Source organism: Mustela erminea, chromosome 13 (assembly GCF_009829155.1).
Source record: "Mustela erminea isolate mMusErm1 chromosome 13, mMusErm1.Pri, whole genome shotgun sequence".
Taxonomy (NCBI): Eukaryota; Metazoa; Chordata; class Mammalia; order Carnivora; family Mustelidae; genus Mustela; species Mustela erminea.
Window position 1 is genome coordinate 20519818 of NC_045626.1, and position 17550 is coordinate 20537367.

General features: G+C 37.4%; 1 protein-coding gene across 1 annotated transcript in view; it reads left to right on the forward strand.

Moving 5' to 3' along the window:
* Positions 1–17550, forward strand: part of MBD2 (methyl-CpG binding domain protein 2) — a 67898-nt gene that overhangs the window by 29611 nt on the left and 20737 nt on the right. The window contains exon 3 of the mRNA XM_032311414.1: positions 2820–2957. Within this exon, the coding sequence (XP_032167305.1) occupies positions 2820–2957 (138 nt within the window). The remainder of the gene's footprint in view (positions 1–2819; positions 2958–17550) is intronic.

The following is a 17550-nucleotide window of genomic DNA, read 5'->3' on the forward strand; positions in this document are numbered from 1 at the left end:
TATATATATATATATATATATATATATATATACCTCACAAAGGTAAGCACATACATTGGCAGAGGAAGGACAAGCATGCCCAGTACATACAGAGAAGAAGGGGTGGGGGAGAGGGGGGTGTGGAAAGGATGTTAATGGAGATGTATTTAGTAGTGGGTCCAAGTAATACCATAATTGTGCTAATTGTCAGTTTAATATATTCTGATGCTTACCTTTCTAGACATGGGTAACATTTTTTTTTTAGAATGTTCTAGATAGGTCTTTGAGTTCTTCAGATTAATTTCCCCAAAAGGAGGTTAATCCCAAGCAATATATATATATTTTTTAAGATTTTATTTATTTGAGAGAGAGAGAGAGAAAGAATGAGAGAGAGAGAGAGAACATGAAAGGAGAGAGGTCAGCAGGAGAAGCAAACTCCCCGCTGAGCAGGGAGCCCGATGTGGGACTCGATCCCAGGACTCCAGATCATGACCTGAGGCAAAGGAAGTTGCTTAACCAAGTGAGCCGTCCAGGCACCCCCAAGACATTGGTAACATTATTAAAGCAGAGGTCACAAACTCAACACCTAGGGTTCAGACAGGTAATGCAAACATAAGTTGTTGAGAAATTTTGCTAGAAGAGAACCCTTGACACCTCTTGTGAGCAGCCATTATTAATTAGTTATGGCCTGCTGTGGCCTAATCAAGTCCAGTATTTCTAGATCTTTGAGTTTTTAAGAGAAGCTAGAATCTGGATTTTATGTGAAATCTCCAGATTTGTAGATGTTTGTTCATTGTATTAAACACTAAAAACTGAACAAAATACATCTCTAGGTTAAAAGTTGGTTCTCCTGCCACCAATTTGCAATATCTGTTTCAGAGTAGCATTTCTCCCAGTGGTCCCTGGGTCAGCAGCGGCAGCATCACCTGAGATCTTAATAGAAATGCGAGTTCCTAGGCTCCACCTCTGATCTCTACTGAATCAATCTCTAGTAGGAATGAGGCCCAAGACTCCGATTTAAGAGACCCTCTGGGTGGTTCTGATGTGTGCTGAAGTTTGAGAACCATTGTTGTGCAGCCTGGAAGTTGTTAGCACAATTTTTATCTGAGGATAGTTGAAAAGACAAAAATTCATCGACTATCTTATAGATTTTTCAAGTATATTTCTATGTCAAAAATACCAGAGGTATATTTTTTTCAGATACAGATGACCATATATGTATGTGTGTGTGTGTGTATATATATATATACCCAGAAAACACACACACACACACATATATATATATATCCAGAATCAGACTATACAATGATTAAATCACATTTTTTTTTTCTCCTTCCTTGCCCCGCTGCCCATCTACCTCCCGTGGTTGTTAGAGCATTCATTGCAAATGAACTTAATAACAGCTCTGCCACATTTTGACTTCACTAGAACACATTTTAGATTTTATTTACTAGTTGATTATAATTAGTTAAGTTTGTTGCCAAATTGAGTTCTGTTTGCTAGAATCAGAACTTCCATTTCTAATTATCTTTTTAAATGGGAGTAAATTTAACTTACATGGGTTTATGTAAGCCTGGCCTCCTGATAGCGGACCAGTTAACATTTCAGTGGCCAAGTATGCCATTATTTTCGTCCATTCTCAAGTGTTGAGATGATCACTGTACTAATTATTGTTCTGAAAACCCTCCTTTTTGTGTTACCCAGAAATGCATTTGTTCATTTAAAAATCCCAGTATCATGCTAATCAAATTAATTATGAATTTCATAGTTTTCTTATATTTTAAAGTACACAGAAAGCTTTTAAATGAGAAAACTTCATGTATGTCTTGGATAATGAAGTGCTAAAAATGTGAACTTGAATATTGCTGAGATTGAGAAGTTTGGAATAATCTGATTTAAAGTAATGGATAATGGTATTTGTCTTTCTCTGATTGACTGACTTTGCTTAGCATAATCTCTAGCTCCCTCCATATGATTTCACTCGTGTGGAATTTAAGAAACAAAACAGGGGTGCGTGGCTGGCTCAGTCAGAGGAGCATGTGACTCTTGATCTCAGAGTCATGAGTTTGAGCCCCATACTGGGTGTAGAGATTACTTAAGTAAATAAAAAAAAACTTAAAAAAAAAAAAAGTCAAACCAAGAGACAGACTCTTTTTTTTTTAAGATTTTATTTATTTATTTGACAGAGATCACAAGCAGGCAGACAGGCAGGCAGAGAGAGGGAGAGGAGGAAGCAGGCTCCCTGCAGAGCAGAGAGCCCGATGCAGGACTCGATCCCAGGACCCTGAGATCATGACCCGAGCGGAAGGCAGCAGCCTAACCCACTGAGCCGCCCAGGTGCCCCAAGAGACAGACTCTTTTTTTTTTTTTTAAAGATTTTATTTATTTATTTGACAGAGAGAAATCACAAGCAGATGGAGAGGCAGGCAGAGAGAGAGAGAGAGGGAAGCAGGCTCCCTGCCGAGCAGAGAGCCCGATGCGGGACTCGATCCCAGGACCCTGAGATCATGACCTGAGCCGAAGGCAGCGGCTTAACCCACTGAGCCACCCAGGCGCCCGAGAGACAGACTCTTAATTATAGAAAACTATTGGTTACTAGAGAGGAAGTCGGTGTGGCGATGAGGGAAATAGGTTATGGGGATCAAGGAGGGCACTAGTGATGAGCACTGGCTGATGTATGGAAGTGTGGAATCATGATTTGTACATCTGAAACTAATATTACACCATATATTAACTAACTGGAATTTAAGTAAAAACTTGAAAGTAATGGATAACAAATTAATTCATTAAATTATATTTATATGTAATATTTACTAATGAAAACATGCTTATATCCACAGGGTAAACCAGACTTGAATACAACGTTGCCAATTAGACAAACCGCATCAATTTTCAAACAACCAGTAACCAAAGTCACAAATCATCCTAGTAATAAAGTGAAATCAGACCCACAACGAATGAATGAGCAGCCACGGCAGGTAAGGATCTAATTGACTCTCCAGTCTTATTTGTCAGAAAATTCTGGTATTTTTACCAGACATAGTTCAAGTAAACTGGTTAAAATGGAAAATATTTGGAAAGAAAACTGTTTTATGTCCTAGGCTATTGCATGAATGCTGGAGAATAATACCATATTTAGGTAAAATGTTTTAGGAAAAAAATTAATTAAAAATGAATCTAAATTAATATTATGGACTACATTTTTATGTTTTTGTGTGGTAATGTACATCAGATTTGCTTCCGCTAATCTTAGTTTTTTCCTAAAGATTATCTTTCCAGGGGATAATATTTCCCAAGGGGATGAACCATGCAGTTTGTGTTGCTTAGCTTAAAAATATTTTCTATTTATAGAGACTACTTTTTGTTCTGATTTCTTATTATATGAAAGCTGTCCCTCCCCTTTTGAAAAACAGAATTAAATAAGCTTTGTCAATATGGTATATTGTCCTGTGACTTCCATTTTTGCAGAAATTGAGTTTATATTTCTCTCTCTTTATTGCTTCAAGCTGTATTGTACCAGTATCTGTTCTTAGAAAAAAAGTATTATCTGAGAGGCCTCCCTGCTGCTTAATAATATCACATAGACAGGGGAGGAAGACTTGACAAAATACTTAGCTTTCCAAATAACCTTGCTTATTCACTCCCTAATTATGGTCAAAAAGCTTAGGTACTTTGGGAATTTTTAGGGGCAATTGGGGTGAGGGAGTGGAGGGAGAAACATCTGTGCATATTTTTTCTCTCCTTTCTCTGCCTCCTCCCACTTACAGATTAGAAATGCTGAGTTACCTACAACGATTATCTTTTGCTCTCATATTCCCCGTTTAGATGCCTCACTCCACCTTTTCATTTGAGTTTTGTTTTTCACTAGTCCCTCAAGTGTCTCACCTCCAGACTTCATGAAGGATTGGGCCAAAACTTTCAGACAGTTGCTCTAGAAGAAACTACATAAAGAAATTCAGTTCCCACATCCTCTGTAGTGTTTTTTCCTCTTCAGGTGAGCCAGGAAAACAGAAGATATTTGGAGCCACATTGGATCAGCATCTTGCTATAGATGTCTCAAGATTTGAAGTTCTAAACTTGCTTTACTGTTGGTCCCCAAGAGATTCAACAGGGGCCATGTAAGTGTATCACATCCAATATAAAAGATGCGTACCTGCATGTGCCTTTAGGCTCTTGTCACCACTTAGGTTTTCTTTGGGCCATTCGGCATTCTGTACCAGGCTTTTCCCTTCTGTTTTACTATTGCACCCAGTGATAGTCACCAAACCACTGGTAGTTTTCGTATATTCATGACAACAGGGAAGGAATTCTGCCATTCTGAACTTTGCCCACCTTGATAAAGCCATTCCCGGATTGTATTCTTTCTTAGAGACTGTCTAAAGTCTTGAACATCTTGTCCTTTGGCTTTTTGGTGATTTTTAAATCATTTCCTTGTAAAGATTTTTATCAACCGAATATTTTCAAAGTATGTAATTGCGTAAGACGGTTTGCTTCAAAAAGCCCAAAAGATAAAGAAAGTGGAATAACTAGTAATAATAGTTCCATATTGGAAATTTGAGTTGTCTTACTGAGAATAGGTAGTAGATGGATTTTAGTCTCATCTTTTCCTTGTCAAATAATTCTCAGTATAGTCTATAAACCCAAATATTTTACAGATGAATTGAGTAGCAAATTATAGTGACTTAAACAGTAATTTAATTGTTCTCTGTACCTAAGTTCAGTCAGATTTGAACAATTATAGTAATTATATTCACTGGGTGTTTACCTGGCTGTAGAGACACTGGTAATGGAGATTTTTTGAAGCTGAAGTAGTCAGATCAGTTGCTCCTTATTCACTGATACATTGGGTAGTTTTACATTTTCCTTCTTTTATTAAAGTTTATTACATTGTTTTCAAATGAAAAGAATATGTCAAAAAAGTTAAATCCACCCCCCCCCATCTTATGTCATTTTAACTCATATCTTTTGAGGGTTTTAATCTTCCTTTTAGCTTGCACAGACAGGAAGTGTTAAAATTATTTAGGAGGTTACTTCTCCAAAAGTTTGGACTGTTTTTCCCTTTATCCTCATGTCACCTGACAGTTTTTGCTCTTTTGGATTACACCAAGACATTAGTTGACTTTCCCCTGTCTTTATCTTCAGCTTTAGAGTTGAGGTAATATTTGACTATTGTCGCACTAATAGGATTTCAGAATAAAGGACTGGGCATTGGGCAATTCTAGGAAAATAGCAGAGACAACTTTTATATTAATGTTTTGGAAATCACAATGTCATTCTGACTATTGCAGTATAGATCCTGGTTTTTAAGTAAAGGAAAGATGTTGATTTAAATTATATTTTGACATATATATGTCAGATACATTCTAATCAGCTCTCATTGTTGAGGAGGTGGTGGACAAAAAAAAAAAAAAATAGGCAAAAATAAGTCTTCCAACTGTGCTTTTCCACAGCCTCGCTGAACCAGATTGGCAGTATAAATTGCCAGATAGTCCATTTGGAGAAGTTATTTTGATCATCCAGTAAAAAAACTAGACAAAGAGGTTTCTATTTTTGAGGTTCCTGTGGATATAAATGTTTTTATTCCTTAACTATGTCACAGTCTTTTAATAAGGTATTCAAGCCATTGGTATTGTAATTCTTTTTAGAGGGTTGAATTTTGAGACCTAGAACTAGGATTAGATTTTTGGATCTTAACTAGGTTCCACTTTGAATAGGTTGAAGTGATTAATTTAGATGTGAAGCCATCATATAAATTAATAATTCTGTCTTCTGTAGCATCCTATGCCTGTATCACCATATGACAGTCTGATTTGAACTCGGTAAAATATATGAATTATAAATTTCTAGTGTATTGATTCCTTGAAACTGCCTTAGCTTTAAAATTACAGATTAGGGCATGTGAACAAAAATGCATTAAACAGAATTCAGCAGGGATTTCTGCCTATAATTAAAACTACATGGTAGAGATGGAATCTGTAAAACCTGGTTATGATAGGGTGAATATATTTATATGTATACTACCAGCATATTTGATAAGTGCTTTTCCTTTCCTTAGTTTAAAAAGATATCTGGAGTCGGGTGAAGGGTGCTCTACCAACTATAAGACTATTATCACAGACAGTAAGATCACTGAAATGTCCTTTTCTGGTCAAATATGTAAAGCATGTCCAGAAATCTTTTTTAACCTAATTGGATTATGATTTTGCTGTTAAGGGTATGTTTCCCAGCTTTCTTCCTTCAACATATGAAGAAATCACGTTTCTGCTTCTTACCTCTTTGATGCTGTCACCTTTGACACCTTTCTGGTCTCTTGCTTTTTCTTTTATCCTGAACTCAAAGAAACTTCATTGTTGAACCATTGCTGCTTCTTTTTAATTATTATAGGGTGCTCAGAGGCTATGGAGGTTTTTGATAGTCTTTGAATATTAATTACATATCTTACAGAATATTCACTTTTTTAACCAAAATATAAATATTTAAAAATCAGCAAAGAAGTGGATTTAAATGTTATATTTGATCCTGGATTTTTTCCTTGTCTTTGCTAATTCTTCTCTTAAAAATAAGAAACTTTGGGGCGCCTAGGTGGCACATTGGGTTAAAGCCTCTGCCTTCAGCTCAGGTCATGATCCCAGGGTCCTGGGATCGAGCCCTGTGTCAGGCTCTCTGCTCAGCAGGGAGCCTGCTTCTTCCTCTCTCTCTCTGCCTGCTTCTCTGCCTACTTGTGATCTCTATCAAATAAATAAATAAATAAAATCTTTAAAAAAAAAAAAAGATAAGAAACTACTCTCTTCAAGAAGTCAGACTTTTTTTTTTTAATGATTCCCCCTCCGCAATTTTATTGAGATACAACTGACATATAACCTTGTGTAAATTGGAGGTCTACAATGTGATGGTGGTTTGATACACATATACACTGCAGAATGATAACCACAATAAGGTTAGGTAACACAGCCATCACTTCACACAATTGCCATTCTTTTGTTGTGGTGGTGGTGGTCTTGGTGAGAATAGCTCAGATCTCTCTTAGCAACTTTCAAGTATACAATACAGTATTGTTATCTATGTTCACCATGCTGTACATTAGGAACCCAGAACTCACTCATCTTATAACTGGAAGTTTATGCCCTTTGGCCATTTCCTCTCCATCCACCCCCACCCCTGGCCACCACGAGTCTTCTCTTTGTTTCTGAGTTCAGCTTTTTTAGATTCCACATGTAAGTAAGATCATATAGTACTGGTCATTCTCTCTTGGACTTATTTCACTTAGCATAATGCCCTCAGAGTTCATCCATGTTGTTATAAATGGCAGGATTTCCTTCCTTTTGATAGGTGATAATATTTCTTTAAGCATTTATCTGTTGATGGACACTTAGGTTGTTTCCATGTCTTGGCTATTGTGAATAATATTACTATGACATGGGGTTGTAGATAATTCTTAAAGGCAGTGACTTCAGTTCCTTTGGATATGTACTCAGAAATGGGATTGCTGGATCAAATTAGAGTTCTATTTTTAATTTCTTGAGGAACCCCCACATTGTTTTCCATAACAGCTGCACCAATTTACATTCCTACCGGCAGTGCACGAGGGTTCCCTTTTCTCCACATCCTTGCTAGCACTGAATAGCCCTTGTTTTTGTTTTTTAAGAATTTTTAATTTATTTATTTGACAGAGAGAGAAATCACAAGTAGGCCGAGGCAGGCAGAGAGAGACGGGGAAGCCGGCTTCCCGCTGAGCAGAGAGCCCAATGTGGGCCTCAATCCCAGGACTCTGGGATCATGAGCTGAGCCAAAGGCAGAGGCTTTAACCCACTGAGCCACCCAGGCGCCCTCTTGTCTTTTTGATAGTAACCAAGAGTGAATATTTTAAAATAAGTTAGAAGAAACTTTTAAGATGAAATTAAAATTTAAAAATATGTGCACTCTAAAGACATTGTGTATGAAAAGCTTATAAAATATTTCAGTATTGGGAACCTGGGTGGCTCAGTGGGTTAAGCCGCTGCCTTCAGCTCAGGTCATGATCTCAGGGTCCTGGGATCGAGTCCCGCATCGGGCTCTCTGCTCAGCGGGGAGCCTGCTTCCTCCTCTCTCTCTGCCTGCCTCTCTGCTTACTTGTGATTTCTCTCTGTCAAATAAATAAATAAAAATCTTAAAAAAAATTTTCAGTAGTTAGTTATTATAACCCATAAAATTAGTCTTCATTCTAGACATTCTAATAGCATTTACTTCTTCCTAACCTCAGAAGGTTACTTCTAGTATTGTCCTATATTAGTGGTTTTATGATTGAGAAATAGATAAGCTAAAGCACGGAATTCCATAGAGGATATTATATTCCTTTTCTCTAGATAGAAACATTGGCTGCCTGGGCAGAAGAACTAGACGACATGTTGTCTGGTACTACTTAAGAGCATTATTCTGGGTGATGTAGGAAAGATCCCCTGTACAAAGGTTCAAATAAATAGTACAGACATGTGCTATAGGTGTTCCAGAAGGATGATTTTACTGTGGCTAGGAGGGTTGGTGAAGTCTTTGGAAAAGATACAGGGCATATGCTGGACTTTGCAGACTGAGTGGATTTAGAAAAGCAGATGGGAGGGTGAAGACATTCCAATTAGGGAGGGTAGTGTTAGCAAAGCTCTTAAAATGGGAATGGGCAAGGAATGAGAAGATAAGTTGTTTGGGTATCAGGGTTTCCATGGGAAGTAGTGGGAGTTGAGAATGTTGTAATGGGCTTCCTTAAATGTCAGTCTTTACAATTTTAAACATGTTATCATTTGCTATATTTATAAGAGAAAAAATTTGGGAGAGACAAAATTTCTCATAATTCTTTTTTTATAATATAATTACAATAGTATTTTAGTATTTTTCATATTCTTACAATATTTTTTATTTTTTAAATTAAAAAAAAAAGATTTTATTTATTTAACAGAGAGAGAGGGAGCACAAGTAGGCAGAGAGGCTGGCAGAGAGAGCAGAGGAAGCAGGCTCCCTGCTGAGCAGAGAGCTGGATGCGGGGCTCCATCCCAGGACCCTGAGACCATGAACTGAGCTGAAGGCAGAGGCTTAACCCACTGAGTCACCCAGGTGCCCCCAATACTCTTTTAAAAAGATATTATTTATTAGAGAGAAAGACAGTGAGCACGAGTGGGGAGAGGGAGAGGAAGAAGCAGATTCCCCACTGAGCAGGGAGCCTGATGCGGGGCTCAGTCCCATGACCCAAGCTGAAGACAGACACCCAACTGACTGAGCCACGCAGCTGCCCCTATTCTTTCAATATTTTAATGCATCTTTTGATAGTATCTTTGATCATCTTTTGATAGTCACAGTATATATACATATATAGACATACTTTAATATATATACATACCATTATACATGTTATCCATGTTTTATGTAATTAATGTGCTATGATTTTATGATTAATTGATATTGCTCCAACAACTCTGTATTATGCTAGCATGATTTACTTGACCATTTCGATAGTGTTATTTCCACTGTATAGTGTATTTTCACTGTTATAGGTAGTTCTCCAGGAAGTCTTATATATGTATGTTCCTTCCTATATTTTACATTGTTTCATCAGACTAGATTCCCAGAAAACAATTAGTGTGAATATATATGATTTTTTTTTAAGATTTTATTTATTTATTTGACAGATAGAGATCACAAGTAGATGGAGAGGCAGGCAGAGAGAGAGAGGAGGAAGCAGGCTCCCTGCTGAGCAGACAGCCTGATGCAGGGCTCTATCCCAGGACCCTGAGATCATGACCTGAGCCGAAAGCAGAGGCCTTAACCCACCGAGCCACCCAGGCGCCCCAATATATATGATTTTTGATAGATGCTGGCAAATAAATTGCCAAAGGGTTATACCAATTTATTTATTTGTTTGTTTATTCAAAGATTTTATTTATTTATGACAGAGAGAGAGCGAGAGGGGGAACACAAATGTAGGGGAACTGGAGAGGGAGAAGCAGGTGCCCCGCTGAGCAGGGAGCCCAATATGGGGCCCCGTCTGCAGGGATCCTGACCTGAACCAAAGGCAAATGCTTTATGACTGAGCCACCCACGTGTCCCAGGGTTGCACCCATTTTAAAGTCTGTGGATAAGTTATGTGCACACCAGTTCTAGCTTGCCTTCATTGCCATTGAGCATTATCAGTACTTCTTCTTATTGGTAACTCAATATATAAAAAAACGGTATTTCATTGTAAATTTGCATTTATTTGAATACCCATGTAGTTGAACAAACTAAAGCATTTGTGTTTAACTTTGCAAATGAGAAGTGTTTAGAGGATTTTGAATAAGGGAGTAGCTTTTTTATTACCCCTCTGAACTGAATGTAAATGCATCTTCTTGTGGCCTAAGGCTAATTCCAACATCTGTGCTCCCCAAATGCATTCCCTCCTACCTTGTCAGAGATCTCACTCAATGGATTATGTCAACTACAATTCACCATCAACTTCTCTCTCTAAATAGCTTCTTCCCCAAAGCTTTTAAATATACACAAATCTTCCCTATCTTAAAAAATTATTCATTTTACTCTGTGTCCCTTTTAAGATTTGTTTTCTTTCTTTTCCTTTGATAGTCAAGTTTATTGGAATTGTGTGTATTTAATACCTACCTTATCTCTTAGTATTTCTATCTCTGAAATACCACTTTTGTTCCTGCTCAGCCATTTGAATGGCTCTCTTCTAGATTGCTGATGATTCCTATTAAATTGGATGGACAAATTTCAGTCTTTTTTTTAAATTTAAAAAAAATTTGTTTTCTTTTTTTTTTCCTAAATAAATTTCAGTCCTTAAATTGTACTACTTGACCTGCTTTAGCCTTAAGCACTATGACTACCCCTGGCTCCTGAAATACTTTTTTATTCTGTGACTCTGTACTCTTGGTTTTCTTCCTCCTTTGTTTTTTCTCACTCCCCTTCTTCGGTTCCTTTTTCTCGATCCATCTTTTTTTTTTTTTTTTAAGATTTTATTTATTTATTTGACAGATATGAGATCACAAGTAGGCAAAGAGGCAGGCAGAGAGAGAGAGAAGGAAGCAGGCTCCCTGCTGAGCAGAGAGCCTGATGTGGGGTTCGATACCAGGACCCTGGGACCATGATCTGAGCGGAAGGCAGAGGCTTTAACCCACTGAGCCACCCAGGCGCCCCCTCTATCCATCTTTTAAAATCATGGGGTTTCCCAGGGAATACTGTGCATCCTTTCTATATAAGGCCTGCATGGATGATTTCATTCATTCTCATGGCTTCAGTTATCATCTATATGTTAATGATTTCCAAATTTATGTCTTTACTCTGAGCTTCAGTTGTTTGTATCAATCCACTATTAACATTGTTTGCTTGGAAGTCTCACCAGCACTTCTAATTCATCTCGTAATGTCATTCGTTCTATCAAACCGGCTCTTTCTTCTATGTGCTGTATCTCAGTGAAAGTACCACTATCTACCCGGCTGCCTAAACCAGAACCCCAAGCATCTTCCTAAACTTTTCCCATTGTTTATTGCAAACATCTAATTAGCCAGCAGGTCCCATTGACTTTGTCTCTGTAAATACTGACTTGCCCCATCTCTATGCCGGGTAAATGGCATTTCATCTCCTCTCTCTTCTTGTCTTATTCTCTTCAGCTCATTCTTCATACTGCATTCAGAAGCTCTGTCTGACGTGAAGATCTGATAGCGCTATTCTTCTGAGGATGTTTCAGTGACTCCTGTTGAATTTTAAGGACAAAGCCACTAAATATTATGTATAAAGTCAAAACACCTGACATGACTCACAAAGTACTTCATAATTGGGCTTTTGCTTGTCTCCTTGGCCTCTCTTTCTTTTCTTGTTCAACACGTGAATCACATGAGCCCTTTTGCAGAGTTTTGAATGTGCTATTCACCCCCCCGCCCCACGCCCACATCCTGCCCTTGCATTCTCTGGTCATATCTCATGCCGCTTTCTTTCCTACATTTAATTACCCATTTTCTACTCCTCACTCAGTTCTGAACTTAGAAATCCCTTTACCTGTTCAGAGAACCTCTTACCAAGTCTGGAGTTAGAGTTCCGCCTTGGCATCTCTCCTTTCTCTTCTGCTCTAACTCTATTAGTTATTCATTGCTTTATCCACAGTATCTCCGTTATGTTAGTGTTTAATATGCATTTTTTGAGTTATGAATTAATGAACTTTTTAAATTAAAAATACTTTAACAGAGTCTTCAACCAGTGCCAGCACTTAGCTAAGTAGTGGGGATACTACAGTGAACAGAATAGCTCCTGATCTCACAGATCTTATCTCCAACTGTGGTAGGGAGAGAGACAGACAGATATGTATATATTTATCATGGTATGATGAAGTGCAATGAAAAAAAAAAAGAGCAAAGGAGAGAATATGTGGTCTTCAACAGTGGAGAAGTATTGGGAGAACATTCTAGACAGAAGTCTTTTTTTTTTTTTTTTTAAAGATTTTATTTATTTATTTGACAGACAGAAATCACAAGTAGTCGGAGAGGCAGGCAGAGAGAGAGAGGGAAGCAGGCTCCCTGCTGAGCAGAGAGCCCGATGCGGGACTCGATCCCAGGACCCCGAGATCATGACCCGAGCCGAAGGCAGCGGCTTAACCCACTGAGCCACCCAGGCGTCCCACTAGACAGAAGTCTTAATCTGCTTATTGTATGTAGTATGAGAAATGACTTAAGGCTAGGAGAACACTGAAGAAACTACAGGAAATTAAGGCATAAATGGTAAGGTCTGTTTCATGCTAGTCATAAAGTAATTGACAAAATTTGTTGACTTATCAGCCATGCCCATGAGGAGTCTCAGAATTTAGGTAATGGGGAAAGATACCATTGATAGGAATATGGAAATATTGAGGAGTAGCTCAGTTTTTAAAAAATAATAAAATATGAATATGAGTATTAGAAAATTTGTACCCTTAAAGCAATCATGGGATCTCTGGGTAGTAAAAGATGATGGATTAGAGCCCAGGAGAGAAAACTAGTTTGAAGACTTGTCAGTTTTTATGGAGGTCATAGTTATGGTGAGAAGTTAGATGTAAATTTTTTTTTTTTCTTAAGATTTTATTTATTTATTTGACAGAGATCACAGGTAGGCAGAGAGGCAGGCAGAGAGAGAGGAAGGGAAGCAGGCTCCCTGCTGAGCAGAGAGCCTGATGCAGGGCTCGATCCCAGGACCCTGGGATCGTGACCTGAGCTGAAGGCAGAGGCTTTAACCCACTGAGCCACCCAGGCACCCCAGCTGGATGTAAATTTTTAAAAAAATTAATGAATCCATGGGTTATTCATTCATAGTAACTTTAATCATCATGCATTTTTGTAGTCCATCTAAAAAATATTTCAGCTCTCATGTAAGGAGATCCATGACATTTTTAAAAGTTTTAATATTTAGGTAACATAGGAATATAGATGAAAAAGAAACTAAAAAAATTATGTTTCAAAAGAATAGTTTCCTACTTTTTATGTCTTTTAGTCTCATTTCCAGAAGGACTTATTCTTAATTCTGGCGGTTTTCCTTTATAATTGCCTCTGTTTCTGAATAATATACTTAGTCTGCTATTTTGTTGTTGTTGTTAATTTTTGACATCATTTCTTGATTTCTCACAATGGTAAATGAGTACATAGTTCTCTGCTCTCATGTTCCCAACCAACATAGTTGTATCATGTTTTTGGTTTAATAGGGTCTACATTATTATGACTGAAAATATTCATGGGTAGGTGAATTAATGCCCAATCATCATCATCAGAATGGCTTCCATAATTTGTTGTTGTTCTTAATCTTAAGAATTGTATGCTAGTTTTCTTTATAGTTAATCTTCCCTAATGCCTTATTATTTCTGCCACAGGCCTATCAGTAAAATTTTTCTTATGCTGAAATCCATGGTGTTCCATCTTGTGTTTTTCCTGGAGTCACCTCAATTCCCCTTAGGCTGGATTCATCCGCTAGTCCTGCTGGGTAGCTGTGGCTCTAGGGATTTCCTGTGGTGCAGTTCTGCCCTGGACTTGCCTGGATTTCTGTCTTCTTCTGTCTCCGTATACACCCTTAATTGTAGCTAATCCTCCAGTACCTTTCTCGTAAAATATAACGGGAAGTAAAGTTTTTGAGAACCTGCCCATTAGAAATAACTTTATTGGGGCGCCTGGGTGGCTCAGTGGGTTAAAGCTTCTGCCTTCAGCTCAGGTCATGATCCCAAGGTCCTGGGATCAAGCCCCGCATCAGTCTCTCTGCTCTGCAGGGAGCCTGCTTCCTCCTCTCTCTCTCTGCCTGCCTCTCTGCCTACTTGTGATCTCTGTCTGTCAAATAAATAAATATAATATTAAAAAAAAAAAAAGAAATAACTTTATTCCTCTTGGACATAATCAGGTTTGACCCAGCATCATTTACCAAAGAGAGCATTCTTTTTCATTGCTCTGCTTTGTCACGTCTGTCATAAATGAAATGGGAAAGGGTGGAAGTTTTACGAAGGTCAGTTTTTGGGCTTCTAGTTCTATTTTTGGTATATCTGTACATGTGAATCAGTTTCTACACTCAGGCCTATTTCATGAGTCTGTTTGTCTCTTCTTTCCTAATAACTCACTGTCTTCATTACTGTAGTTTTATAAAAAGTTTTGGTATCTGGTAGTATACATTTCCAGCTTTGTTATTCTTTGTTCAAGATTATCTTGGTTAGTTTTGACTTTTTTGCAGTTCCATATAAATTTTAGACTCACCTTGTCCACTATTCTCCAGAGCTGCTAGGATTGTAATCTACAGGACAATTTGGGGGAGAATTATCATTTTTACAATGTTGAGTCCTATAATTCACAAATCTTATATATACCTCCATTAAAACATAACATTATATTAAAATTTTAGTTTTTAGTCTAATGATCTTATATATCTTTAATTGATTTCTAGATATTTGATGTATTTTGATGCTACTCTTAAGTGATTACATTAAATTATTTTTGTTTTCTAGTTGTCTGTTGCTAATATATAGAAAAATTTGATTTTATAGATTGTATTCATTTATCTTTCCAAACTCACTTATTAAAGTAGTCAGTGAGCCTCTTCAACTTTATACATGAATAAACAAAGCTGTCATTTGCAATTGAGAATTTTATTTCTTCCCTGCTGACCCTTAAACCTTTTTTTTTCTAGTCTTATTTCACTAGCTAGAACTTATAATACAGTCTCGAATAGGAGAGATAGCAGACATCTCTCTCTCATTCATGTTACCAGGAAGTGATTTTAGTGTTTCTCCATTAAATATGATACTTGATGTAGGTTTTTTTGGGTAAATACCTTTTTTAAGATTAAGGAAATGAAATTCACTTCCATTCCTCATCTGCTAAGAATATTTTTTGTGAATGGGTATTGAATTTTATCAAATTCTTTTTCTCTACCTAGTTAAATGGTGAAATGGTTTTTATTCTTTATTCTGTTAATATATTGAATTACAGTGATTAGTTTATGTGGTGGATTGCACTGCTTGATTTTTTTTTTTTTTTGAATGTTACATAAGCCTTGAATTCCTGGATTAAGCCAAATGTAGTCATGATGTATTATCATTATTACTGTTGTTTAGATTTCCTGTTATGTGGTTTAGGATTTTTTGCATTTATATTCACTAAGAGATTGATTTGCATTTTTCTTTTCTAGTAATTTTCTTCTCAATCTTTAGTATGGAGGTTTTGCTGGCTTTGTGTAATAAGCTGGGAGGTGATCCTTCTTTTATGTTCCTTTAAGAGTTTGTATAAAATTGGTACTTTTCTCTATGTGTTTGGAGCATTCATTGTGAGGCATCTCCTTCCTCTGCTCCCCCAACTATTTTTTTTTTTTTTAAGATTTTATTAACTTATTTGACAGAGACAGATCACAAACAGGCAGAGAGGCAGGCAGAGAGAGAAAGAGAGGAGGAAGCAGGCTCTCCGCTGAGCAGAGAGCTGGATGTGGGACTCGATCCCAGGACCCTGAGATCATGACCCAAGCCGAAGGCAGAGGTTTAACCCACTGAGCCACCCAGGCCCCCCCCCAACTTTTTTTAAATGAGAAAGCTTGAAAGTAGGTTCAGTTTATTTGATAGGTATGTAGATGAATATTCATATTTTCTATTTTTTCTTTTAAAAAATTTATTTATTTATGTATGTAGGTATGTGGTGGGGAGAGAGAGAGAGAGAGAGCACAAGCAGCAGAGCAGCAGGCAGAGGGAGAGGGAGAAGGAGATTCTCTGCTAAGCAGAAAGCCCAGTGTGGCATTTGATCCTGGGACCCTGGGATCATGACCTGAGCGAAGGCAGACACTTAACTAACCGAGCCACCCAGGCGCCCCCTATTTCTTCTTGTATCAAATTTGAGAATATGTTTTTCTAGTATTTGTAGATTTCATAATTTTCAAATTTAGTGGTTTAAGATTGTTCCTAACATTGCGACAAGTATTACATGCCGACTCTGGGTAGGCTCGTTCCATAGTGCTCATAACAGTCTTCAGACAAGCGGATGGTGCCGCCCGTCCGCCCCCGCAGCTCTGGGTCTTGCTGTTTGCGTCATTCTTTCAGCCTCTTTAGCCCCAAATGCTATCTTTTGCCTTAACGAGAGATCTCACTGTAGTTTGCACAGCCACATGAGTCAAGCTTTTCCTTGATTTACATAGTAATTTTCTTGCTATGGTCTTGCCCTTTCTTCCTGGGCCACTCTCACAAAATGAGGAGGCAGCTAGGGTTTGACTTTGATGTTTGCAGACCGTGGTGTTTAAGTTAAGTTGTTTCTGCTGACCAGAACTAGACAACTCAGATGTCATATGGGGTGGATTTGAAATAGAGCACTTTATAAACTGGACAGTGAATTCCTTCTGGGCGGAAACATCATTCCTCTGTGTAGCCCTAACCCAGGGTCTTGCATATTTAGCTTTTCATGAGTCAGTGAATATAAAGTGCACATTTTCTGGGTTTTGCTTTAGTCTACAAATACATGACAAGGCCCTTTGTTCTTTGATTAGCTTAGAAAAAGCCTTAGAAAAGTGAATCAAATATTTATTGAATTTATGAAATTCTAACATTAGAAAATGAGAAATTCAATAAAAATTGTATATTTTCAAAGAATTTCCTCATTTTTTTTAAAATCAGTGTTTTGATGACTTGAGATGGATGAGACAGTGATTAGTATTTCTATTTTACTAGTGAAAACACAACCAAATTGATTAAGTGACTTAGGTGAGTAAGGCAGCACATCTATTTAGTAGTTTAGTCCAGGATCAAAACATTCAGTTCCCAAACCAGTGTCTTTCTGTTACCCTGTACTTCTTCTACATAGCCGTAGGTCCATCTCTAAAACATTTGAGTGCCAACGCCATGTCTAACATGATGATCTTCACAGAGATGAAGACTGTGCTCAGTAAAACTCTTAAAATTGTGAGATTTTAAAAGTGACTTTAAGTTCTTCTATTTTACAAATTATTAACAGATTCTTTAAAAGGTATATCCCATTCATGCATTGTAAATATTTGTTTTTGTTAGAAAAAAATTCTCATAGTCTTATTTCCTTGACTCCTACCATTAGTTTTAATTTGTTTCTTAACAGTAATAGAAAATACAGA